The sequence below is a fragment of the Bombus terrestris genome, chromosome 14 (genome assembly GCF_910591885.1).
Source record: "Bombus terrestris chromosome 14, iyBomTerr1.2, whole genome shotgun sequence".
NCBI lineage: Eukaryota > Metazoa > Arthropoda > Insecta > Hymenoptera > Apidae > Bombus > Bombus terrestris.
In genome coordinates this window covers 3595654-3623216 of record NC_063282.1, presented here as the reverse complement: position 1 = coordinate 3623216, position 27563 = coordinate 3595654, and the positions used below count along the sequence as shown (strand labels likewise).

General features: G+C 35.5%; 2 protein-coding genes across 2 annotated transcripts; one reads left to right on the top strand and one right to left on the bottom strand.

The window, feature by feature from the left end:
• The first annotated feature begins 2942 nt into the window (after window positions 1–2942).
• Window positions 2943–5403, top strand: LOC100652136 (gastrulation defective protein 1 homolog). The gene has a single exon (XM_003400608.4). The coding sequence runs from the start codon at window positions 3296–3298 to the stop codon at window positions 5294–5296; it is 2001 nt and encodes a 666-aa protein (XP_003400656.1). The 5' UTR covers window positions 2943–3295; the 3' UTR covers window positions 5297–5403.
• Window positions 5404–5606: 203 nt separating this feature from the next.
• On the bottom strand, window positions 5607–27410 carry LOC100650218 (protein gooseberry). Its single transcript, XM_012316096.3, has 6 exons — window positions 27195–27410; window positions 26932–27060; window positions 20251–20389; window positions 19566–19861; window positions 9286–9696; window positions 5607–8595 (listed from the first exon to the last, which is right to left on the bottom strand). Exons 2-6 carry the CDS (start codon window positions 26990–26992, stop codon window positions 8009–8011), a joined length of 1494 nt encoding a protein of 497 aa, XP_012171486.1. The 5' UTR covers window positions 26993–27060; window positions 27195–27410; the 3' UTR covers window positions 5607–8008.
• Between the last annotated feature and the right edge of the window lie 153 nt (window positions 27411–27563).

Genomic DNA, 27563 nt, shown 5'->3' with positions numbered 1-27563 from the left:
CGAAAGATCATTGGACGAAGATATCTCAAAACATTTTTCACATGGAATGAAGACGAAGAAATACGATAAATCGAGTGAAAATAAAATAGGAAATTTTGTATATTTCGAGTGCAAAACGTAGAAAGTAAATTGCACGAGTTTCGTGGTAAATTGAATGAGAAAATTGCAGTGGCCTTTTTTTAATCCTCGTGTCTATTGCCATTTCTTTTCTTTTTTTCTTTTTTTTTAAGAACGTATTTTCTTCTATCACTTCATCGTTGCCATTTCCATTTTCCTCTCGTCGTTTGGCCTCTTTCCTTCTTGAATATTAATATTCTCGATCGTTCTGCGTTTAACCTTAGTCCTTTTCCTTTCAGGTAATTCTTCTTTCTCTTCGTCGTTTCTCATGCTGGCCCTTTGTTAGCAGTGCTATGTCATCTGTTTAGAGCAGTGATCGTATCTCATTTTCTTCTTATTGCCTGCCCTCTGAACATTTCCTCTCTTTAAATCCATCGTATCCGTCTTGCCTCAAACTTTTTCTGTCATATTCCCATCACCTTCACTCTTACTTTACGTTTCTTCGTAAATCTCATCGAGGATTCTTGTCCTCAGCGCCCCGCTGACTTTCGTTATTCCTTTTATCCCATGGCCTTGCTCAACTTGCCTCTGTTTACTTTATCAATAGCCATAATTTTAATTTGTATCTTCCGTCAGACAAAATAAAGATGATTAGAGATTTTTGTCGAGTAAAAATTCAATAATCGAAAAATTCAGAAATAAAATTGATTGAGGAATGAAAGAGAAATTAGATTGGAAGAAATTCGTTCGAATTATCTACTCCAATTTTCTGTATGACAAACAATTTTTAATAATCTGAAATAAACATAATCATTTCCAGTTTCTGATTAGTAAAATTAACTATTTTATTTTACTTTTTAGTTGTTGGTCGTCGATTCAGATACACCGGTCAATCGTTCGATAGGGAACGATATTAAAATGATAAAATTTGATGAATAATATTTAATAAAATATCTCAGAAAGTTATCGAAAGAAATTATACGAAAAGGGTGACAGGTGGTGCGAGCAGGAAGTGGCGGGGATGGCCACTGTTCCGCAAGCGACGAATTCCTCGTTGTGTGTGCATGTGTGAGCGCGTATTTAGATAAGTTTTCGTATATCGCATAAAAATATGTTTATTACATATTTTCACTATGCCGACACGTACTTCTGTGCCTCACTACCCACCTGCCACGTATTATCCTACGATTTTACCTCATTCTTACTGCACCAGGGGGTGAAAACCACCCTCGATGAAAGTTTCTTCGATTTTCGCGGCGAAAACGATATGAATGCAAGAGATGACGGTTCAAGGAACAAAAATAGACATTGAAGAAGAAGTTTACACAACCGAAGAACAGGTAGATGCTGAGAAATGCGATTTGCATATTATAAATTGAGAAGAAGACGATATTTAAAGAAAGGACAAATTCATACATATAAGGTGAGACAAATAAAGTGTTACAAGCCAGTTTCTAAGGAATTACTGCAGACACGTTGATTAATACGTTAATTAATAATAACACGTTTGTTAATATTACATTGAAATATCTTCGCGTTGTTTCAAACATTTAACAAAATTCTTTTTAACACCAGATGCGATTATTCCCTTTGTTTTTCGATGCTCTGTGATAAAGGCATTTGTTTAACTGTTTAACTGTGAAAACTAAGGAAACAGAATACCTTAAATAAATTAAATACTTTATTATTCAGTTTGATGTAAGAGTTGTTCGAATAACAAAGAATCGATTAATTTAAATAAACGTGAATATTAATATGGATAAAATATAACGTGAATAATGTAATTTACTCTATTTTAATATACGTACTATACTTGCTACATTTTGCAATGATAATATAAAACAAATTAATATAATATATCAATATGGTATAGTATAATTCCCTTTTCGTCCTCGTCACAGTCCTAGAACTACGTATTCCACTCTAAAGGAATTATCACTGCTGTCCTATTTAATTTGTTTGATAAAGCAAATCGATATTTGCAATGATTTCGAAGAAGATAATTTATTGCAACACTTTATTTACTTCATTCTGTGTGTATAGAATTGCTGTTCTATCGGTTTCAAGAGAATGAAATTAGGTAATGTGCGGAGAAAATCAAGCAAATGAAATTTATACGTGTATAGTTGCTTACATTTGTATACGGCTAGAATATATTAAAAGATTACGTGAGTAGTTTTTTAAAACGATCCAAGGAGTTTCCTCTTTCACGTCGTTTTACTATTGATTCAAACATCCGTAACAATTCGTAAATTTTCCTTTCTTCTTCGTTTCCATCGATGGATTATTGTTAATTTATTGTTATATCAATTAAAACGGAGGAAAAAGGAAGGAAAACAATTGTTGTTTCCAAAGTTTCAAACGGATAGGATGCTTATTTGAAAGTGGACTTACTGTTTGATCGCACAGTTTATAGAAAGAAAATTGTATAACAAACATGTAATTTGGTAGCGAGTGTGTTTGCAAGCTTACAATACTGGAGAAGCAAAGAACTTATTGTTAGATAATATAAATGTGAAACTTAAATCTTTGATTCTGTCGAATAAAAATTATAATTTTACACGAAATGCATATTGGTTGAGTGATAATACTGATTTCTGTTGAACTGACAGCATTGTCCTTTTTTTACATAAATTTTAATTAATATTCGAATAATTTACTTAATTATCGTTATTCTATAAGGATATCTTGTTACCTTTACTTTCCATAACCACTCCTCATTTTCCCAATAGATGGCAGAACGTGATTTGTCCGAAGCGCGTTTCAAAGCAAGGGCTTCGATTTTTGCCTTCGGACGAGGCATCTACTGCCATCTATCCATGAATACTTCAAGTTGCAGTTCCGCCTTTTCCTCATAGATGGCAGAACACAGTTTGTCCGACAGACGTTACAGAACAAGTAGCTGGACTTGTGTCTTCTTTGTGTTGCTGTTTTGTTTCTGTTTCCATTTGTCTGCCTGCAAATAAATCAAATATTGAATTTCAAAAAAACGTGTTTCAGGAATGAAATTGTGAACTTTTGCGATCGTATATTCTTATTTGAAGTTTAAGATTTCTCCTTGTATCAATTCTATTAAGATTCTTTCTAAATTAAGCAAGTGTCAGATTATAAGACATCATAACCTCCAGTGTTTGTTTGACTTAATATGTCAAGTCTTATGGAATGTCTGAAGTAAGATTTTAAATAAAAAAAATTAATTTTATCGAAGAAGAATAAATTTTGTGAATATAATATAATTATGAATACGAAAAAGGTTATAACATTTGGAAAGATCAGTAAAGATTTATCTCGGGAACAAACGAAAAATACAGAATCTGTAAGTTCTGGATTTGGTACGTTTGGTAAAAAGTCATTGGAGACTAATATAACAAAAATGAATGAAATCAAACCAGAAGACGAAGAAGAATCTCAAAATTTGAAAGAGGTTATGGGCATAACTGGCTTTGGTAAAAAGGCCAAATCCTTTGACGTACAAGAAATGTTGGAGCATATTACAAAAACTATTAATACTAACAAAGCGATGTCTGAGAAAACAAAAGCTATCGATAAAGAGACTAAAATACAATTATTAGAGGAAGCTAAAAGTAGCGATGCTGCTGATAATGGAAATACTAATGATAGCAAGGATGAAGAGGATGATTTTATTGGTCCTCCAATACCTCATGGGCTTGAGAATTCAACATTGTCAGAACGATCTACAAAAGTAAAAGATAAAGACGACGACGATGATGAAAGCGACGAAGATGACAATGAATCTGATACTGAAGAAGAATTAATGTTGAAAGACAAAGTTCCATGTAGCCATGAAGTTATAATGACTCATGGAACAAAAGCAGTAACAGCTATTGCAGCAGATCCTTCTGGAGCAAGATTAGCTTCAGGTTCTATCGATTATGATGTTTGTTTCTGGGATTTTGCTGGTATGGATTCGTCTATGAGAAGTTTCAGAACGCTACAACCTTGTGAAAATCATCCCATTAAGTGTCTACAATATTCAATGACTGGTGATGTTATATTAGTCATATCAGGTTCTGCACAAGCAAAAGTTTTGGACAGAGATGGTTTTGAAAAATGCGAAACTGTGAAAGGTGATCAATATATATCAGACATGGCACGTACAAAAGGTCATACAGCAGGATTAAACAGTGGTTGTTGGCATCCATTTACAAAGGAAGAATACCTTACTTGTTCACAAGATAGTACTTGTAGAATATGGATTTTATATAGACCACGTGCTCATAAACATTTAATAAAGTGTAGAGCACAAAATGGAGTTAAAACAATACCAACTACATGTAGCTATAGCAGAGAAGGTACTGTAGTTGCCTGTGGTTGTATAGATGGTTCTATACAGATGTGGGATCATAGAAAAAATTTTGTGAATCCATCGCTGATTCAGAGGAATGCACATGCACAGGGTAGTGAGATATCAAGCTTAAGTTTCTCTTATCTTGGACAAATGCTTGCAACCAGAAGTTGCGACGATACGTTGAAGCTTTGGGATTTGAGAGCATTTAAAACACCTGTCTTTGAAGCAAACAATTTATATTCCAGATATGATACGACTGATTGCATGTTTAATCCTGATGATTCAATTCTCATTACAGGAGAATCATTGAATAGGAATCAAAATACTGGTAGAATACTATTTTATGATACAAAAACCTTTGATCTAATTAATGAAATAAGCGTAACAAACTCGCATGTTATTAAAACATTATGGCATCCAAAACTAAATCAAATATTTGTTGGTTGTGGAAATGGAATAGTTAAAGTATATTACGATTCTAAGAAGAGCTTAAGAGGAGCTAAATTGTGCGTTGTAAAAACGCATTTGAAACAAAAACACATTGAAGTAATGTCAACCCAACAGATTATTACACCACATGCACTTCCATTGTTCAGACAGGACAGGCCTAAATCTGTTCGTAAACAAATGGAAAAAGATCGTTTGGATCCTGTTAAATCAAGAAGACCAGATTTACCAATTACTTCTGGGCAGGGTGGCAGAGTTGCATCTTCTGGTGGAACGCTTAGCTCTTATGTAATTCGAAATTTGGGACTTAGTAAGAGAATAGAAGACGACCAAGATCCTCGAGAGGCTATTTTGAAATATGCAAAAGTAGCAGAAGAGAATCCATACTGGATTGCCCCAGCGTATAAGAAAACTCAACCACAAACAATATTCCAGTCAGATGAGCAAGATGGAGCGTCAAGTGCGAAAAAGCAGAAGACTTGAAGACTGTACATTACTCTTCAGACATGTTTATATTATTGTATATAATATTCGATGAAAACCATCTATGTAAAGTATTAATAAATAAAATACATTACGTCTAAAACCAATCTTTAGCTTAATTAATCGATTTCCTGTGCTTAATTGTATGTTTGTATGCATGCAGTGTGTACTGAAATGTTTTGAAAACCTTCTGCTTCCTTCATATTTAATCTACACAAATTATTTATTATTGAGCAATTATATTTCTTAATATAGTAAAGCAATTTGAACGATGTTTATCATCGTGGTGTTTGTATATTTTTTTCGAAACTTTATTTAGTAATCTTACTCCTCAAGATACGATATCGTACATGCTTAATACAACGTACATGCAATTTAATAATACTTTACAGCAATACTTTGTGAAAATTCAAATAAAAATGTTTTCCGTTTTACAAACACCATTCTTAATTCTTTTCGGTTTTCATTTATTTGAACATTTTTATTTAACGTTCATTTTTATTTAAACGCTTCAAATTCAGTTTTTGTCAATATATTCAATTTATTGTACTTCGTTCGTTTAGTGTGGAAAGGTATTTTTCGATTAAAAATTTAGTCTTATGTTGCCGAGTTAGGAACTACCAATTATTTATATTATTAAATATACTTTTTGATCGCATTGTATACGAATTACGATCAAATAATCGATTTTTAACCCAAAAACCGATAATAAAAGAAGCGAATATTTACAATGTTTAATTAATTAACTAATCTTAGCTACTTTATAATCTACAAAAAATACACAATCTCTACAACTTACTTTACAATTATTACAAGAGAAGAAACATACACGATTTTTTCCATAAATAGCTCTAATTATCGCAATATATTGCTACATTGTTTCAACGTGATTTTCCAATCATTGGATTTATTCATGCGTAAAGAATTTTGTCGAAGGAATTTATCATTATATTAATTTTTACACAACTAGAAATAATCTTTTTAAGCTCTTAGATGTAGCACTTAGTCGGTATGATACTGGCAGAAATAATATTTGAATTCTCTCCTCGTAGTATTTTTATAGCTATTAATTTTTAATCATTATCTCTTACGTTCTTCTAATGCAGGTCTTCAGTCCTTTGTACGATTGAATTAATATTATTAGTAAAGGTTAAAGTAAAGGTTAAATTGCAAGTTACTAATATTAATAAATCTCCTTGCATAGCGGTAACAAATTTAACAATAAAAGGGATCAAATTCTACAAATAAATTTTATAAATCACCATTTGGTTATTTTATAACTTATTCTGCAAATATTTATTTTATTGCAGTATCGATCAAAATAATATCGTTTGTCCTTCAGTTGTTAGTTTTCATGGGGAAAAAAGACTATGTGACTAAAATCGCCTAGTCCTTGCGTAGCGTTAACAGGACGGGATTAGAGAGAAGACAAAATAAAGCTAATTGAGGAGGACCATTTGAATTTAGAAAGTTGTTGTTGATTGGGAAGTGAGGGTGAGTCGAGAGGTCAGAGTTAATCGAGGAGTCGAAGAGTAGAGTAGTTAGCGGTGTCGAGTTGCCTGAGTTGCTAGCGTTGACGAATTGCGTAAGTTGTTAGAGAGATTGAGTTGCTTGAGAGATAGAGAGATTGAGTTGCTAGCATTGTCCAGTTACGAGAGTGATCAAATTAAAGTAAGATTGTTACATTTAGTTCCAAATTAAACAATCATCGTTTTCTGTCTAATTAATATCTGTATAACTAATTTATTATAAATAAATTACAAATTATACATAGTATCAGGAAAAATTTATACCTAAATTTCCACGATACTACATTACTATTGCGGAATATTATTCGATTATTCTACAATAAGTAACATAAACTTTTAGAAATTAGAAACAGTTGTAATTTATACCTGTTAATTCGGTATAAACTCAATTAAACCGTCTCCTATTATCCTAATAAAATTAAGGGGATCGATCTATTCGTGGTGTCGATTATCTAATCGTAACAGGAATTTACGACTCCTGCTGATGATAATTTTCCTCGCGATCGCGTCTCTCCGCAAATGGTCGAATAAAAAATAGTTTTACGGAATTATTTTATTTACTGTCATTCCATTCTTACTCGTCTCCTTATTTTCTTTTAACTCTTTCTCTCAAATATCTCAACAAATATCTTGAAGTTTCAAAACATCTGAAACACATGTAACTTCATTGCAGTTTTTCTATTAAAACCAACAACTAAATAACAAGAGAGAGAGAAGAAAGAATATTTAGTATCCGTTTACGCATACGCATGCGTTTATCCAAATGAGACACTTTCGATTGCACTTCTAATTTACTAGTTTCTGACTACTCTCCACTATCCACTCTATAATTTCTGCTTCAATACATTCATATATTCCTCTAATATATTCATGTAATATATTCATCTAATTATAATTATATACGGTTTAAAATTATGTTTTTAGATCCTCGAAATTCCTGAGGTGGTATATTTGTCTATAATGACTGTAGTTGCCGGGCGCAGATGTCGGCTGTTGGAGTATTGCTAATTATTCTTCCTATTGATGCGTGGGAGGAAAATAGGACTACGGACACCGGGAATCGAGCCCGGGTCCCGAACGTTCGAAACCTAAGGCGCTAACTACGCTACCCTACCGTGCCCGTTATCTAGTTAGTGTCAAGTGGTGGTATTTGTTGTCGTGTGCCAGCACATTCCTAATCTTCTCAATACCAACTATAAAATGGTTGATGCGGAGCAGGCCTGGGTGGTTGTTGAAAACCTTGAGCGCTATAATGACTAGCGAAAGCTTGATGAGGATGTGCAGCGTGAGCATGAGACTGCTGTAGACTCGTTGGTGGACTCGGAAGTCCAACTCTTCCTCCGCTAGAAGTCGGAAGATTCCACGTTGGCGAAGAGTTTCCCTGACTTGTTTGCTGTTGTTGTTGTTGCTGAACGGGAGACACCGAGCTAATCGGTAAGTCCGCCGAAGTTAATTGCTCGGACGCTGCATTTGAGTTTCCAGAATTTGGACCCATCATGGTGACCAAGGAGTTTGGTGTTGGTGGAAGTTGGTGGGCAAGACCAGTCGTCTGTTGATACGTTGAAGAGGAAGCTGCAGCTACTGGAGACATTTGATGGCTCATGTGAGTGCTGCTGGTTGACGATGTTGCTGGTAACAGCGAGCTGGGGTAAGTTACCGATGCTGGAAGACCGTAAGCCGGTGTGGATCCGACAGATGAGGAAAGACGAGTTGAATCGGAAGTTAATTGGTGAGACATTGTGCTATGGTGAGAAGAATAGAGCTCTGGAACTAGATAAAGAAAAAGTTTTTATTTGGCTAGAGCCTTCGTTGGTTTCTTGATTAGGGCGCGATTATACTTGAAATCTAAATTAAAGTGATTTGAAGAACAAGAATTAAGATATTTCAAAGAAAATATAAATTCTGTATATATTATACATTTACATATCATAAATATGAATTTATAGTATATTCTTGATTTAAATTCTATTAATTACACTATCCGAACTTTTCTGAGCTCGAGTAGTGTTTTTGTAATAAGCCATACTCCATACCTCCGTACTATATCTGCGCGTCATTAGATTCCTAATGAATCCGGCTGTACAGTATATATTACATAAGTTGCATATCATTAGATCCCTTATAAAGCACTTACCGTTTTTTTATCTTTCGCAAAATAGATTACCACTATATATTTACTACCATGTTCCCACTTTGCAAACCTAATCAAGTTACCGTTAAACATTAACAAGTTAGAACCTTTACGAAACGAATAGCGGAAATTGGAATAGTTAAGAGTGTCACTGTACTTATACACTTCGACCTACATTGCAATCTGTTTAGTTTACAAAAATATTTTAATATTTACATCATTTTAATATTAATTATAGATCAAGGAGCAACATTGATTTAAAAATGCCTGATCAGCGTTTCTACATCATCCCCCACCCAAAAAAACAATAACTAAATAAATCGTACTACCTTGACTCGACGAGAATGTGCTATCAGGTAAAGTTTGTCCATGAGAATGAGGATGCGGATGACCCGGTGGGACAGCAGTTGCAGCGTGTGGATGAGGCGCAGCAGGCGGATGTAAAACATAAGATGCTGCAGGATATGCGACTGAACTGACGTAACCACCAGAAGTTGAAGATAGTTGCTTCCTCAATCTGGCCCTTCTATTGCTGAACCAAACTTGAATTCTGGCTTCAGTTAATTTGGTCCTCTGAGCTAGTTCTTCTCTGGTATAAATGTCTGGATATTGGGTTCGTTCGAATGCCCGTTCTAGTTCGTCTAATTGATGAGCTGTGAAGGTCGTCCTGCTCCTTCGTTGTTTTCTTTTTAGAGGAATTCCTGGTTCGCTCTCACAATCAGACCCGGAACTCGTTTTACCTGGAAAATAAAATGTTTTGTATTGGTTTTGTGGCAACTTTTTATTCCACCATTGAAATTGACATTTTTTAGTTCTTGACTTGAATTTAGTATCTTTTATTTTCTGTGATTCATTTTTGTTGGGACAAAGTCAAATCAATCTCTGATAGTGTAGACCACCATTGGTGAATTTATTCTATCAGTGAAGACCTTAATATGCTTTTTGGATTTTTTGTTTTGGATTTTGAACTTTTAAATAATGAAGTCAATGAAAGGTAATGAAAGAACAATTGATACTGTAGTATCGGGGAAATTTAGGTATAACATTTTCCTGATACTATTTATAATTTATTTACAATAAATAAACTAACAGATGTTAATTAAACAGAAAACAATGGTTGTTTAACTTAAACTAATTGCAACAATCTTATTTTACTTCAATCACTCTCGCAACTCGATAACGCTAACAACTCAATCTTTCAGCAACGCTAGCAACTCACGCAACTTCACAACGCTAACAACTCTACTCTTCGATTTCTCGACTAACTCTGACCTCTCGACTCACTCTCACTTCTCGATTCACACACTCTGATCTCTCGGTCAACATTCTTTGAACCCAAATCTCTCTTTAATCTCATCATGCCAACGCTCTTCAAAAATTAGGTGATCTTAGTCACATAGGCTTTTTTTCCTATGTAAACTAACAACTAAAGAACAGACGACGGATCGATTTTGATCGATCTCTAATCAGGCTTTTTTTACGATACTACATTCGGCCATGCCTGACAATCACATCTGCCTTCAGATATGCTCATCACCACTGCTCTCATTTACATCACTAATACCAACATTCCACCACTTCATGTACTCGGCTGTAGTGGAAGTTGTACGCGGCCCTTCGTGTTCGCCTTCTCGTTGCACTATGCAGCGGTTATTCCACGTGACTTTTACCACGCGGTACGGTCCAAGGAACTTCGAATGCAGCTTTAACCCAGGACCGCCCTGCGTTGCCACTGAACGACTCTAATGCGTCTTCAACGTCTTTGAAACTCAATATCGAACCAATACATGCCTTTCGATAATGTTCGTCACGGTCCGGGTACACCGTTCGCATACCTCTCTTGTATTCTCTTACGTTTTTTCTATCATCTTCATCCTCACATCCTCGCTCTCTTCTTCCTACAATGTATTGTTTCCTTCCAGCACTGCCTGTAGCCGTGCGCGTAATTCGGATCTTCTTCCCGTGATCTTTAACCCAAGCTAGCGAGGCGCGCTCTCAACTCCTTCGTCCTCAGTTTCTCGAGGTTTTCGTTTCCATTTTGATCACGCTCAGCTCTCTGCCCGCTCCTTAGGTCTAGCTGGTTTGTTAATTCTTCACCGCACTTCGATCCCTTTGAAGTCGATTGACCAGCGTTACACGCTTGGTTCAGCCTTGGTTCAACTGACCTCGCAACAGATATAGGCAAATTCAAATGTGCGATCTTTATACTAACAACTGAAGGACAGAGGACACTGTTTTGACACTAATCAGGCTTTTTTACAATGCTACAGTACTATTACATTTGTGAAAGTTTTTTAATGTGAATATTACATAAATGATAATTGTGTCGTGACAAAGAAATCCAATCCCGGATTTTTAAAGATACGTATTACATTTTTTATTGTTACCAACGGATAAATTTCAGTAGTAATTCGTATGGGAGACTATGAAAATGTAAATGTTAACAAACTACATATACGAAAATCACACACTTTATGAAATTGAGTATGAATAACAGGGTGCAAGTATGAGAATAAAGTAAGGGTCGCGTCTAATAATTATTAATTCCGTGTGCACGTGTCACCTGCTCAGCCACGTCTCTGCAGGTGAATGCACGTCCTGGTTTATGGTTTGTTTTGCCGAGCAAGAGTTCAAAAGGAACCGCACTCCATTCCCATTCTGCTGCTTGTTTCACACTCGATTTCACGATCGACTTGTTTGCCGTTATATTACTCTATTTTATTCTTTTTTACTTCACGATTGAAATACTCTTTCATTTTGTTCTTGCTGTAAGTTGCAGTGTATACTAACGTGTATACTCCATTTACTTATTTATTTACTCGAGATAAAAGAAAATAATGTTATCTACATTTCAGAATATTATTAGGTATATGGCATATATAATATGTGCAATTCACTTATTTATTTAAAAGAACAGAAAATTGTTATCCATACTTTAAAAAAAAAATTGTAACAGCTAACTGATGATATTTTCATGTAAAATAATTCAGAATATGTAAAGTAATACAGCAAACATGTATTTAACATTTATATTTTAAAAAATTGTAGGAAATGTTAGTGGCGATCTCTTCATACAGATTAATTTACGCATTTAGTTAACACGCATTCAAGCAATACAACAAAAGTGTTAATAGAATGTGTAAAGAAAGATGTTACGAACCTGGAATTACCATTATCGGAGAATTAAATAGACCGCAAGCACGAGCGAGTACAAGAAATATGATTTACTACAAGGACACCGAGCAACAGCAAGAAACGTGACGAGTGATGACTGATGACTGATGACAGTAGAAAAACACGTTCCGAGATCCTTTCCCTTCGATCGTCGAACGAAGACTGATAACAAGGATATGAGTATTAACCTCGACTAAACCAAATGATTCAACCTTCCTACGACTTAATGCGCTCCATTTGATGTTAATAAATTTTCACACTTTTCATGTCAATTATTTACTCGTTAATACAGTGAGATTATTATTTAACTTTTCATCGATCATTCAGATTCACTTATTTGTTCATTAATGTATATTAATTTAGGAAAAACACTGTGATTAAATATATCGTTTTGTATTACTATTGTTCAATGTCCATTTCATTACCTGGCATTTGCTTTCACTTTAATACGACTAATTTTTTACGAAATAAATTGTTCCGCAACAGATTGCCACAAAATGAATCTTTCTACCGCTGGTTGTGTCTTTCCAATAGTATTATTCCACCGCTGGTTGTGTCTTTCCAGCAGAATTATTCTACCGCTTCACTCTACGATATTTGCAAGTGAATCGATCAGCTCCGAACATTTCCATTCACTCAACATTTACTGCAAATGCTACGAAACAGTTCGTGTAACGATTCCATTTCCACTTACAGTTTCACCCGGGAAGTTTTAGCAATAAGAAGTGTCTCCGCAAAGCGATTAGTTCTTATTGTCGATAAAACTGGACAAAACTTTTATAGCGGCACATGAGTAAATCATGTTGTTGGTTTGCCCCTGAGTATCAAGATCGTTAAGATACACGTAATGTAATAATGTCGTAAAATAAAATAATGTCGTAAAATAAAATAATGTCATAAAATAAAATAATGTTGCCGCTACGTGCAACCATCGAAAAAGACGAATTTGAATTTTCCAGTTCTCCCCGACCAGTATAAATAAACAGATGCGATCGCGAGCGAAACAGTATGTACCGAGTATCTAGGAATTAGTGACCAACATCTACGAGATTGTCCGAGCTATTGTCCGGTATCTAGTTATCGAATTATCTGCGAGCGAACATACACTATCGTCGCGGATATATTGAACGAACGTCTTTTGACAGTATTTATATTTATTTAATATATTTCAAATATATTTGACGGGTTGCAACAGCAATCTCTTGTTCTCGTTATTCTATATCATCGATCCTTAACCAATTTTTTACACTTTCTTCCACCTTGTCGCCAACATTTCAAATCTTTGAAAATAGAACGTTTTTTGTTAAAATATAAGACTCGGTTTCAAAAATCTGTACATTGAAACTGGTGTGCCGCACGACAATGCATCGAAAACTTTTATTTTTCATAAAACATTTTATTTTTAAAAATACACGTATGATTTAATACAAGGAGCTACTTATCATTTCATGTCTGAAATAATATTTATTTAGCTCTGATCGAAACAGTTACCATTGGATTTTAAAAGATTGAAATATAAAACTTTTTGTACTACATTTTAATTTTTTTGTTATCATTCACTTCACGATAATGTCCATTTTTCTCTCTTTTCCTTTGTCGTTCGTTAAGTCCCCAGCATTCTTGTGGTTGGTTAAAGAAACGAAGGTCCTCGGGTGCTCGGTTGGTCGGTCGCATTTTTAGATTATCGTAGATTCATCATCGCGGAGCCGCGAAAGCAGAGACGGATGACACGCTTGTAAAAAGGAACGAGGTTGTTTCTTCCGGCGAACGGGCCGGCGAAACGTCTTGAAATCGTCGACTGGCTTTACACAGGCCGCGACTAATCGGCCGACGACGCCTGACGCCGAGACGCCCCGCGTTCATGCCCATTCGACACGGACTCTATTCCCGGACGGACCGCTTCTTCCCCTTTACTACGTCGCGTCGTCTCGTTTCTGCTATTCCGCGGGCTTCCGTGTCATTCTACACTCTGTTCGCCTCTTTCCTTTTTCATCTCGTTTTGTAATTCTTTTAGTTTTACTGATATCTTTGTAAAATGGAACGTGGTTTGATATAAAGAACTGTTACAAGATGATTATCGAGGCTTTCGGAATTTTTGATAATTTGTTGAGATTATGGGATTTTAGATTAGAAACATTTGTTGGGTACTACAATCAGAAACTATAAAGTACATGATAAGTATATTTTTATAGACTTTCTAACTGATATTAGCTGACGATTTTTTATTTTTATTAATTCTATGGTTAAACCTAGAACATTGCGAAAAGGAAGATAGAAGATGTTTTCAGAATCATGTTCTGAGAAAAATGTTTCTTACTAGAGATAATCGTACAAGTGCTGTAAGTAAGATATAAGAAAATAAGGGGAGTAAGTAATACAAAGAAGCGAAACAATCTTCGGACAGAAAATTCTTATAGTTCTTCTCGTCGAGTTCTTTGAAAAAGACGCTCATTGAGCAAGCAGTTTCATTTAAAAGTAGAAATCGGACGTTTCAAATTTGCAAAATCACGACAGAAATTACATATTTCATGGAGCTAAGCGGCCACGAGCGGCTAGTAATTACCAAACTTTCGAACCCTGCATTAACCCCAAGGGGGTTGAGAGATTGCTAGTTTGCTGTTCGGCACGATCTTGCTACGTGGACCAAAAGACGTCGACCAGTACACGACACGTGTTATTTTTCCTCTTTTACGAAATACATAGTGCAACTTTATGAAAGAAAAGAACAACGCAAATTCGGAAAGAAATTCTATTTTCTTAACTGAATATAAAAATAACAACAGGTGACATGAATGTTAAAATAAATTTCCATTGGCAAATATAAGAAGTATAATATAATAATAAGCATAATAAGCGTAATAATATTTCGATCAATAAAAATCAACGTGTTTAAAGTTCGATTTTTATTGTTTTTATCGTCAACGGCAACGTGTTAAAGTTCGTTCCTGCAGGTAGATTAAAAAGAAAACCAAGAAACTGTATTTTCACAGTAGTTTGACAAGTACGAGACGTTCAATGGTCGGCGCCTTTTTAGGTTTCTCACCCCCTCCGTGGCAACACGTTGTTTTTGCCCTCCTCTTTTTGTTTTAAAAGGGCACCCGACCATCTCGAACTGATCGACTTACAAATCTACGAGCAGTTTCTTCTCGTTTTGCTCTTTCATCTTTGCCGGCAAGCATTTCCGAATGACCCCACCGATGGACCACCGTCGGCTGTAAAACTTTCATTTGTCTTGTCGCTCGGACTCGAACTACCCTTCGAAGTCGTGAGAAATTTTTAACGATGATTGTTACATTTTATCCTTATGTATTTAAGGGTTGTACAAAATACATCCAATTTGTTCCAATTTGTTCCAACTTGTTCCAACTTGTGGAAGCTTGGTGCATACTACGCGATTAACAAAGAGGAAATTAAATATTCGGTACTTAAAAAAGAAGAATTTTATGCCCCACATTTATCTTCCACAAAAGACACCTCTTCCACCTTTTCCAAAACAGAAATCACTCGATTGTCTCATTTTTTAAAGATATTTCGAAATTATCATCAAAAAACAAATAACTGTCTATTTTCATTATTAATACATAATTACGAATTGTAAAATCAATAATTATTCTATTATTCTAAATTGAGTCGATCTCGTTGCAAACAGCACATACTTTCGTCTATAATACAGGGCATGAAAAAGTGAAAATCAAGTTCTTCGTACCTCAAACCCTTTTTATTATCCACGTATAAAAACTTCTAATCTTTTACAGACCATTTACCTTGCCAGTTATGGTTCCAAATACTAATCGTTAATATTCCAATATCTGTATGTTGTCTAATTCATCGCTGACAACATGGTTGAGTAACCAAAGCGAAAGAAAGGATGAATATTTCAAGAATCGAGAGAATTTATCCAATGGTTTCGTGCATCAGATTCCAGTATCGAGCTATCGAACGTTTCGGACGTGCACGTGGGCATGTATAGGGCGGTGAGAAAATTACAGAGCCGCGTCAGAGCTACCGACTGTTCGCGTCGGCGAACGTTAACCGGTAATTTCAAAGATCGAGAAACGCGGGCCTGATTAATGGCGCGACCATTTAATTTATTCATTCACCGTTGCAAGGAAGAACCGGACCACGAATCCTTGGTGGTCTAACGCGGCCAGCTGATGGGGCGTGCCGATGCCGCGATCCATCTTCCTTTCGACTATGTATCGTATGTTCCACTTCGCGATCCTACTCGCTCGCGGCGATTATATCGCGTTTTGCGCTGTTTCCACTTTCTTTTCTGTCTATTTCTTTATTATTCTTTCCTTTCTCTTTAAATCTTCCACGTAGGTAAAAGAAAGATAAATTCTCGCGTGATCGCGGAAGTGTTTTGTTAACATCTTCTTTTTAACGTTTCGAGTAACGTATCTAAGCGCGGATTGTAATTTGTCGCTTTGATAATTTTATTTTAGCATGTAAATGCTTGTGAATTCTTGGAACTTATCATAAGTGGATCGCGACAGTAAGAGCTTTAGATATTAGAACAAAGTTCAAGAAATTGAGGAAGTCAAAATCATAATTTCTCGTTTTGATCATCTTATTCTGCCGTCTAACTTGGGAATTGTTAAATACTCTTTTTGATTGCGCCATTTTGCAAATAGCTGAGCGTAAGTTGCAATAGTATTATGTATAAGGTGAGGTGATTATAACGTGTATGTATATTTAATAATGTAACGAGTGGATGAATTTGTAATAGTCAGTTGTATTAAAATTAGTATAAGTACAAGAGATACTGTACGACACTTATAATCGTCGGTTGCTCAATTATTTATTACCGATATTTATCGCCGATTATAATTATCGATTGCTATTATGCCGATCGAAGAAAGGATAACAATAATCTTCTGGGGAACACGTTAATATATTTATATCGACGGACGTTACCACAAGAAGTTAACCTTCTTATGTAACTCAGGCTAAAGATTACAAGAAACAGCAATAACAATCTGTCCCGATTTCATTTGCCTTTAGGCCTTGTGAACTAAAAAAATCGTTAGTATTCAGAGGCACAATATTATAGGTCTCTCGCAGATTCGAATTTTCCGATAACTTTTTCTACGCTCATGTGCTACAAAAGATTGACTGTCATTTTCCCTATGATGACTAAACCAATAAATTTCTTTCAAATTTTATAAACATATGAAACAAATGTTTATCTTATACTAGGATTATCTTAATAGCTTTCTTTCGTGATTTTTGTGGGTGCCATTATCTTAAAATACATTTTTCTTTCGCATTATTCTAATGGAAACAGAAAAGACGTATATTGAGATTTATGTGTACACAATTAGTATGTGTTTTTTCAATTTTGCTGCTTTGAATGAGTAACACAACATGAATTGTGTCAGCGTATGAATAGTGAGTCAGAATGCGACATTTTCTTGTAAAACAAGCAATAACTTAAATAACAATAACAAATAATTACATAAAATCTACCCTGACCTCCCTGAAATATGACCAAAGATATGTAAACAACTTTCCACTTTTTGGTTCATGAGTATATAATAATTTTGTATTTCAAATGGGTTCTAAAGCGATGTTGGCGTCGCAATGCCTGCAAATGGGAATATCCCACTTGAAGATTCTTAGAATCTGGAACGTGAATCCTAACTGAAACACAAACCAGTTCTTCGCGAGATAATTTTTATAACTTTATTTCACAAAATCAGGTGTACACGCGATCGAGGTGAAACATAAAATGAAGGAAAACGGCACTACACGACCGCCAAGAAATTCTTTTTTTCAAATCTTCCGCTGATGATTAAAGAGCCTCGAGAGGAAAGTTTCAGCGTCGAGTGCGAATTAACTGCGAACTACTCGCTAAGCTCCACTTTTGATCCCCTTCGGTAATTGCCTGCGTGGTAATTTTCCCTCAGTTGGAATATTACGTTGCGCAGGAAGCTGTTACCTTAATGGTCGCTTTTATCGTGGACACGTTTCTTCTTTCTTGTTTCTTTTGCCCCTCCCGTCCCACCTTCGAAACGGCGAATTTTTCGTGCGCGATCGCAAAATCTGCCGTAGAAATGTTATAAGCCGATACACCAACGATAAAATTCTACGCACGCGAGTTGCCCCGGCTAACACCGCGTTCCACTTTGTCGACAAATTGCCTCTGCTACTGGGCGTTCCTCGAGATACCACCAGTTTTCGAGATAAAACTCGAACGAACTGAGTGAATATTAAAATCAAGTAAATTCCACCCTTCAAACTGGGAAATAGGCAATATTTATGCTTCGAGATTATTGAAATTTTGCAAGATTCGAGGTTGCGATAGTTTCAATGTATCGTATATAGAAATGAATTTTTGATTAAATGTGAATGAATTTCAAATAATCTACAGGAGAAACTAAAGGTAACAGATTTCACCCCTCGAGGTGAAAATAGGCAATTTCGATTATACACGACAGTTTCAATTTTATAAAATTTAAGCTTGTATTATTTTTATATTTAAATAGAAATTATAATTATCTAAGTAAATATAAAACACTGGAGATAAATGTCAAAATAAGAAAAATGTGTAGTTTGGAAAGGAATATTCTGCCGAAGTGACTAAATGACACCGATTGGAAGTATTATAAAATTCGAGGGTGTTTCCAGGATATCTTGGATAAATACGAAGAATAATGTCCCTGTTATTCGCGAAGAAAATTAGGGAATGCAAAAAGGGCCCGGCCGATTCAATTTCGAGGGACCTCGCATAACGAGGGCCCCGAGGACCAAATTATGAGTCGGTGTTGTTATAATCTAATTTTGCACGGTGGCGCTGTTACGGGAATATTTGCGAGAGGCTAATTCACTGATTCACCTGGATCATCAATCTTGGTCAGACTGGCTGGGAAGAGACACCGAGTGTCCGGTGTGCTCTCGATCAAAGGAGTTTTTGCCAAAGCGATTGGAAAGGAATACACCGTGTTTAATATGCAATTTTCCTTGTCAGTGATTATCAAAGAAATTATCCAGTTCAAGACTGGAATGTGGTGAAATTATAAAAACTTGTCGAACAACCGGTAGTATGAACAATTAATTCTACTAATAATATTTCGGGATTAAAAATTCTTTCTCGTACATTGTTTCCTGAATTCATTAAAAAATACTTCGATACCTCTCAGTACTAATTTTCAAAATATTTATTAGAATCAGAAGATGATTATCTCTAATCTTTTGATCAAAATATTAACCATATAATTTCAGATACGTATTGGGCTAGGGTAGTAATTATTTGTTAAAAAATTGCATATAATGATATTTATTGCGTCTTTTATAATTATATTTGAATTAAAGAAGAGCGCAATTTTGAATTAAGAATTAGAATCAGAATTCTAAATTAATTTTTAATACAAGTGTTTTCATCAGACAAGCAATTTTTTCTTTTTATATAGAAGGAAGCTTAATTGAAACTTACCGTCGCGGTCGCCAAGTTTAGTTTCATCTTCGGGATCACGACCCCGGAGTAGCCTTGAGATCGCTGAGACGCTTGGAGCGCTAGTTCGATCGCAAATTCCTTCTTTTATTAATCTGTCACGTATCTCCCACGAGAATATTCCCGGATTATCGCGTTTATACTCTTCGATCCTACTCTCTACTTCTGGCGTGGCGACTCTAGGCTTGCTGCCGCCGATCACACCAGGCCTGATGCTTCCGGTTTCTTGATACCGGTTCAAAATCTTCGAAACACAACCATGAGATACCCTTAGCTGTCTATTTGAAAACACAAACAGCAAATTAACTGTTGAATTCATCATAATCGGGTTATCAATTTTGTTATACTTTGCTTTGTCAATCGGCGTTTCGTCAACATTGCAGTTCACTCCTCCACAGTTATTCTGAAAAGTTTGATAACTCGATCGTGTAAGTCTTACATTAGTTACAAATGAAATGTTAGTAGAACTTTTTTGAAATATTTCTTCGGCAAGTGGCAAAGTTAAATATCTCAAAAAAGTCACGATAAGTTAGAACAGATGAAATATTTTTTTAAAAAATAGAGCAGAGTAAACGTCTCAATGAAAAATATCTTTTTAAGTCCCAAAAGAATAGTTTGATAACCCGATCGTGTCATTTCTAATTGAGAAGGTTATTGATGTTTCCACCTCGAAATCACACACGGCCTGACCCCAGCTGCAGCCATTTCCACGATTTTTAGTCGGATATGATTTGGTAACGGTCTGCCATTTATGAAGACACCACCGAGTTGATTAACGCGTCCTTGACCTGGTATCGATCCCAAATCTGCGAAAAAGAACACATGGAATTAAGAAAACGCTTTGAGAAATCCATACTAAACTATCGTTCATAATCTATCAAATGCAATTCTAAAAAACATTAGCTGCATTAAATAAATTAGAAAAATCACATCAATAGACTGTAAATTTGTACACGTCTATATAAAGTGTAAAACGCAAAGTTATACATAAAATATCATAAATAAAATAAATAATATAAAACGTTAAAAAATACGACATTATTCTATTCAAATTTTATTTCTTCGTCCTCGATTTACCAATGTTTCAAGTGTCTCATTAGTTTCTTTCCAAGATTTCATATTATCTCGATTTTCTTTCATCTTGGTTCCGCTCATTTCAAATTCAATCATACGTCGAGCATAGACATTTCTAACAAAAGAACTGTATTCTCTCTCTCTCTCTCCCCCTCTCTTATCATTTTAAGACTACCAACATTGTCTCCCGAGGCAGAAAGGATTCGCGGATCGAAGGTCGATTGCAAAATCGCGGAATTCTTTTGTGTTGTTCTTGCTCACGCGAACCAGCCGAGGGAACAGTTACTCGATGCAGAATAAAGAGAAACTCGGATCTATCGTTCCGCCTTCACCTCGACGCATTTCCTGTATGTTCCATCGGCAGGGGAAACAGGACGAAAGGGGAGACGCGATAGAAAAAAGAGAGGAAACCGACGAAGAAGGAGTTGCAATAGACTAGCGCAAGCAATCACATAAATAACGATAAGGCCAATGAATCTAAAGGGTTTACGACGCACAACACTGATAGCGTGTAATTTGTCCAGTTCACCGTAATCTATGTCGCGCGATCGCGATCGGAAACAACTGCTTGCATTGCGATTTCTTTTCGTCGCGACTTTCTGACGCGTACTCTCTAACGCGCTTCATTTCTCTGACAGTTGCCTTCGATCACTTGAGACAGTCTTATTAATAAGTTAAAGCGCAAATTGCATAAAACTAGAAATATAAACAATTATTTAATTGTTCGTATATTAATGGTATACTCTGTGATATTTACAACGGCAAGTGTAACAATAGGACAATGTTTAAATTGGTAAATTCGCAACTAATTTTCGGAGAAAATGTTTAAATCTTTTCTATAGACGTACGTTATTGACGAAAAGCTTGGAATGGTTAAGTGTTTCAATAGAAGACGAAAATTTAAATAAAAAATCAATTTAAAATGTTAGGGAACTCTTCGGTAAAAATTTTATCAAAATAGAAAATGTTCTCATTGATATTCGTAGTACTATTATCAAATTGATAATAAAATTAGGAGTTGATTCTATGTAGATGCGATTGAGGAAGTAATTCCAAACAGTTGTCTGACCGTGAAATCTAGATCTACTTACATCAGTCAGCGAATCTTGCGCTATATTTGAATAACTAGAGTTCTCACTGAATTAGATTGAATATTCTGGTCACTTAGATCAAAGTGTTAAGAAATACACCATACATGTGTGACTCACTTTTGTGACACAGTAACGAGAGGAAAAACGAGGTGGCCGACGATGGAAGATCGTCGATGCGAGACACGAAGAAAAACGAATTATCATTATTATTGTCGTTCGTTTAATATTCCCAGATCCACTCACTTGGTAATTATCTATCTATCTAGCTGCAGCAGGGAGCTGACATTGGAAAAAATCTTCACACGCTCGAGTAGACACTTCGATCGTAATTACATTTTTTTGTGCTGTTGACCACATTAGCAACCACACGATTTTTATCCTTTTCAATGGAAACTTCTTGTAATATCTACATATGTATTATGGGAAACATTTCTGATAAATCATGAAGGATTCTAAGGAATCAACGCACGTCTGCGACTTTAACGACTTTTACTCTTAATTCTGACTCTGCTTAATGAATGTAAAATTGATGATACCAGTCAATGTTTCGTAAGGTAATATTTTACTGCGAACCTCTGCAAAAGTCAATTTCCCTTTTCTGCGTTTTATTGAGCAAATTTTGTTTTAAAAAAAAGCTCTGAAGAATGTTTTTTTTACCAAGACTATTCGAAACATTACACTAAAGATACTGATTCATCTTTATATAAATTTCGAAATACTACTACAGCATAAATATTATTAAATATTAATAAATTTGAGGGAAAACGTTGTAGAATTTTTTTGCATTAAAATATCAAAGAAGAGTCGGAAGACACGGTTCTACAGTAAAATATTCAGTTAGCAACTTCTGACGAAACTCGACTTTTATATATTTAAAGACAATTACGTTTCTGGTAAATTTTTGAAATAAGCTGAAACTTTGAAAACAACGATAAAGTGAATTAAATTTCAAACGAATTATTACCATAATTACGAACAAAATATCGGAACAATAGAATGAAAGGAAAAGCGCATAGAGCGATAGACGAGGGTCACCTGTAAAAGGAAGCGGTCCTTTATGGATAACGAAACTCCCGATTTTCTTCGCTTTCAATTTTTTCTAGCGCGTTAGAAATTCGTGAGTTTTTCGAGGGGATGGCGAGAAATCGCATACCTGATCCTTCCAAGCGGAAAACCCACGGAAAAAGTTAATTGTTAAACAATGTTTCTAATATCGTTGATTAGAAATTTCCCACGGTGTTAGCTAAATCGGGTTACTTACGGGGGAAGAAGAGGAACTGAACCAACGAATCGACGTTCACGTAACGAACCAACGAAGAAAAACGCGCCAAGCAACCGGAAAAAAGGCGAAACGACAGTTTTGATTGCGCAGAATTGGTTGCATAAGTCGAGTTATGCATCGAGCGTACTCGACAACCGAAAAACGATGGGGATGGAAAAAACTAGTGTTCTTAATTCTTGGGCTGATTAAATCGATTTTTCATAAGTGGATTTGTTAAATTGTTTTATAGATGAATTTCAATTATTATTTAAGTTCTTTTATTATACTTTATTATTTGCACTGGTGTCTTTATTTTATAAAATTAAATGGCCAAAGAAGTTATTCTGAAAAATATACGTTCTTGCTTAATAATGAGAGGGTTCGTTTTACGAATGCATCGCAACTTTTTTCTTCTATAATTCTTGCGATTGGGGAAAAGTTGAGAAAGCTGGTGTTTGCTAGTAGTTAGACCAATCGAAGCCATTGTTATTCAGTGAATTTTGTTAAATCCTTCTTTAGTTGAATTTCTATTATATTCATTTATGTTGCTGCTCGATAATAAGAGATTAATTTTATAACGTGTTGAAACAGACGATGTCAGGCTCAATTTAACGTTTGCTCTTGATTGCACTTAAAGAATGTAGAATAATGTCCAGGAAATTTTCTCCACTTTTCTATTTCAAGTAAAACGGAGTTTTTAGTGCAACGAAATTCTCCGAGTTCTCTCTTAAATTTCCCCGATCACAACTTGCAATTCCAAGTCTGATAGTCCACAAATCTCGCTAACGACTCCTCTAAACATTCCAACTGTTGTTCAGTTTCAATCTTGCTGTATTTGATTGATCGGAAATCTCTATGGCCACAAATTCTGTCCAGTTAAAATGTACTTATATTTTAAACATGGAAACAGAACCTTGGAAAAATGTCAGTCCAATATTTCTCGAAGAATAATTGATGTTGAAAAATGATCCACAAACTGTTTTATAATACGGTACATTTTATTTGAATCCTGGAAAAGAAATTTGCAATTTAGGTTATTTTCCATAGACGTTTTTGGATAGATCAATAGTTCTTTTGGAATTTTATAGAATTCATGAGTAAGAAAGATATTCAATACAACATTTTACTAAGAAAAATTGTAAATTGAGAAATGAATTTACAGATAGCTGGAAGACAATTACAAGTAACGATGAATGCTATATCGAATGAATGGTATATAGAAATTTCAATTGAAACAATTGACTGTATTCCTTTCAGAGAATTTTTCGAACAATTCAACACTTTAGTTGAAAATAAGAAGGAAATTATGAATGACGAAGGAAGCTAGCCAAATTGGAATTTGATGCGTTTATGGGAAATTGACGAGTTGATTTATCAATTCACTCGTAACTCTATTGCCATTGAAATCGTTCTTGCAATTAATTTTCAATAAAGGAAGCAGGATTTCCGAGAAATATAAATTGCCAGGGAACACCGGCTTTTACTTCTCACGGCAGCCCGCGTGTTTCAACATTCTATAAAATAATAAACGATTACCGATGGGACGTACACGTAATTGCGAAAATGCATCCGCAACATTATTAATCTCCCAGGAATGTTTAATTACACGTTACGCGCCCGCTAAACGCTTCCATTTTGCATACAAGCCGCGGGAGTACGATTCGGTGACTAATCGTTGCATGCAATTAAACACCGTGCGTAATACCAGACAGTGACAAATGATCGGCTACTGTCCAAGCAAATGACAAACAAGAATGCGAAATTCACAAACAACCTCTTCATTTGCATCCTGATGGTACATATTGTATAATACTTTTCTTTCTCGGCGCGTTTGATTGCATTTGATGCATTTGTAGAAAATTTAAAACGCAAAAATATACAGAATACATCGTAATTTGCAGAGGATACGAAATATCCAAAGTATAGTATACACTATAATATTTAATAGAAAAATGTGAAAGGAATCTCTGCTTAGATTTCCTTATTTTAATTATATTCATGAAAGCATCAAATTGCGTAAACACCTGCAGTCCAGTTATAGTTAGTTACATAGAATTCTGTATATCGATTTCTATTTTATTACAGATTACATTTCTGTTCTTTGATTAATTACAGTTAATTCGAGACTCTCGTGAGATTCGAGATTGGACGCCAGGATAGTCAAATGGAATGTCAACGGCGTGGAAAAGTATGAAAATTTACGAAGCTATAAACGAGAGACGGAAAGATTATTTTTGAAAGTTTCGAGGAGAGCAGCTAAGTGAAGTCCTCCGCGTCGGCAATTTTCTGAGCACGAAGGCCAACAATGCCGGACAAGTTTGACAGTTACACGGTCCATTTTCGATTTCTCTACACAAGCAGTCAGGGGAAGAAATCTTCTGGTGAATCCTGAACGACTTTCTAATTACCTCATAGGTAACTGACATAAACTCAAGTCACAGACACGTATAAGTTTGTAACTGACATTCAAGACAAAATAAAAGTCAGTTTTTAAAAATAATTTCAGTTTTAGTAAGAAATAAAATACAATAAAATATACTGAAGCTATGAACTTCAATTAAATACTGAACGAATTATTAATTGTGATCTTTGAACAATTCTTTTTGTTCTCATTCCGAATGAATATTATGGTAGTAAGTTCATCTTCAAAGTGTAAAGCTAAAGCCTTAATGTACGAATAATGTTCAAAGAATATACTCAGGAAGAATTATTTTAACGAAAGAAAAAAATGGATGAAGGCGCGTAAAATCGTAAAACGACAAGAAGTATTTCGGAGCGACGGCAAATCCGTCAAAAGATATATTTCATTATTTATGGTGGTCATTAATGGTACTGTTCCGCTTTTCTTGAGTCAGGTAAAGTTATATATCAATGCTCGTTCAAAGTGTTACAGGATATTCGAGTCCGGAAGATCTCTTTTGTGAATGGTGAGATTATTATTTACAATGCATCTCGATTGCATAATATTAATCTAACTTTGAGACGATTTTGTACATCTCAACCGCTGCACGAATCTCTTAGAAATATTGTTAATATCTTCACTCGAGTGAAGTTACATTCCACATCAAAGTATGCTTCGCTAGCATCCTTATTTTTCACTTCTAAGTACTTCTTTAACGCTGGAGATCCTTTTATAATACCTCAAGGGGAATAGACGAGAAACAATTTTGAGAAAATCGTTTATCTTCTTTTGAAAATCCAACATACACAAACAATGATATTTGTTAACGAAAATAATAATCTTCGATGATTCAAGAGTTGAGATGATAAGATTCTCTTTCCTAGCCTTAGAGCATTGAATACTCGTAGCCCATGCGGTTCGTATGGACGCCAGCGCTGACAATCGTTGTGGAGGGAGTACATTTTCGGTAGACTGAACTCTGTTGAGCAAAAACTAAATTTAGTAAATATAACACAAGTTAATAATTCAGTTATGTGTGAAAAATTTCAAAACAATTATCGATACATAATCCGACATCGCATTTTCTGCTTCCTCTTATTTTTTACGCAAACAACACATTTTCTTCTTGATAATTACATGCGACTGTTTGCTTAACAGATATGTTCGGTAAACAGACAACTGTTATAACGAGGCATTATTGGCATTTGTTCACTGCCGTTACTAAAGAATGCATTTATATTTATCTCACACAAACGTAATAGTATTACATCTGCGTAGGTGTTCGGAAAAATGGAAAAATACATACATGCGTCCTTAGTCCATGCCTGACACTTACAGAAAACACATGTATATGTCCTTAGTCCACACCGATAGCTGTCGCTAGACGCCTATATGCGTCTATGGACTCTATGGTGCTATGACACTCTAAGGGCTAATATTAAAGAAGGTTTTCGTATTCAATAACTACCTCCAAATTTATCTTACCCGAGTTTCAGAGGAAACTTTTGATGAACCTCTTACCTTGAAAAGGGTATCCAGTAAAACAAGGTCGCATCATTGAAAAGTTTGTCGTCACCGTCATCTCAGCGCGGTCGCGCCTCGAGCCCTCTCATGAAACCCAACAAAAAGTTTTTGCACCACTGTTCCTGTCTACGCAGCAGCATTCACAAAAATTTAAAACTTTCTGTATCACACGACAATCGAACGAACACAGTGTATCTCACTGAATCTCCAGTTTTTGTCCAGAATTATCACTCAAAATCCAAGTTCGTACGTATCCTCACCATCTATCAGGGTCATCCAGACACCACTATAGTCCTCCCACGGTTGGGATAGAACCGGACAGATCGGTTCTCGGATCCTGACTAGTCTTCTCAACCACTCGCCACTGGGATAACTAACGCTTGGCCACTCCCATCCAGGTTTTCTTGAAGGTAGGCGATGGTGGGGAAACTTTGTGGCCACCAGTCGGCTGATCTCAGCTCGACACCGTGGAAAACGTGCTCGAGCCGCTTTCATATCTGTTTCTCAGCAGTCGTCGACCAATCCATGCTTTCACAGGCTTTACTGGTTACGCCTCTGAAAACACGCCCAGAAACGTAACAGTGAAAATCAACGGGGAAGGACTGTGGAGACCATGCTGTCTTTCAGAT

What these genes read in the sequence shown, in the direction of transcription:
- LOC100652136 (XM_003400608.4), top strand. Translation starts at nt 3,296, where the DNA reads ATGAATACGAAAAAGGTTATAACATTTGGAAAGATCAGTAAAGATTTA.
- LOC100650218 (XM_012316096.3), bottom strand. Translation starts at nt 26,992, where the DNA reads ATGACGGTGACGACAAACTTTTCAATGATGCGACCTTGTTTTACTGGA. An exon ending in TACTGGATACCCTTTTCAAG is followed by an intron (nt 20,390 to 26,931) that starts GTAAGAGGTTCA and finishes TCTTTTTCGCAG; the next exon opens with ATTTGGGATCGATACCAGGT. An exon ending in TAAACTTGGCGACCGCGACG is followed by an intron (nt 9,697 to 19,565) that starts GTAAGTTTCAAT and finishes TTTATTTTCCAG; the next exon opens with GTAAAACGAGTTCCGGGTCT.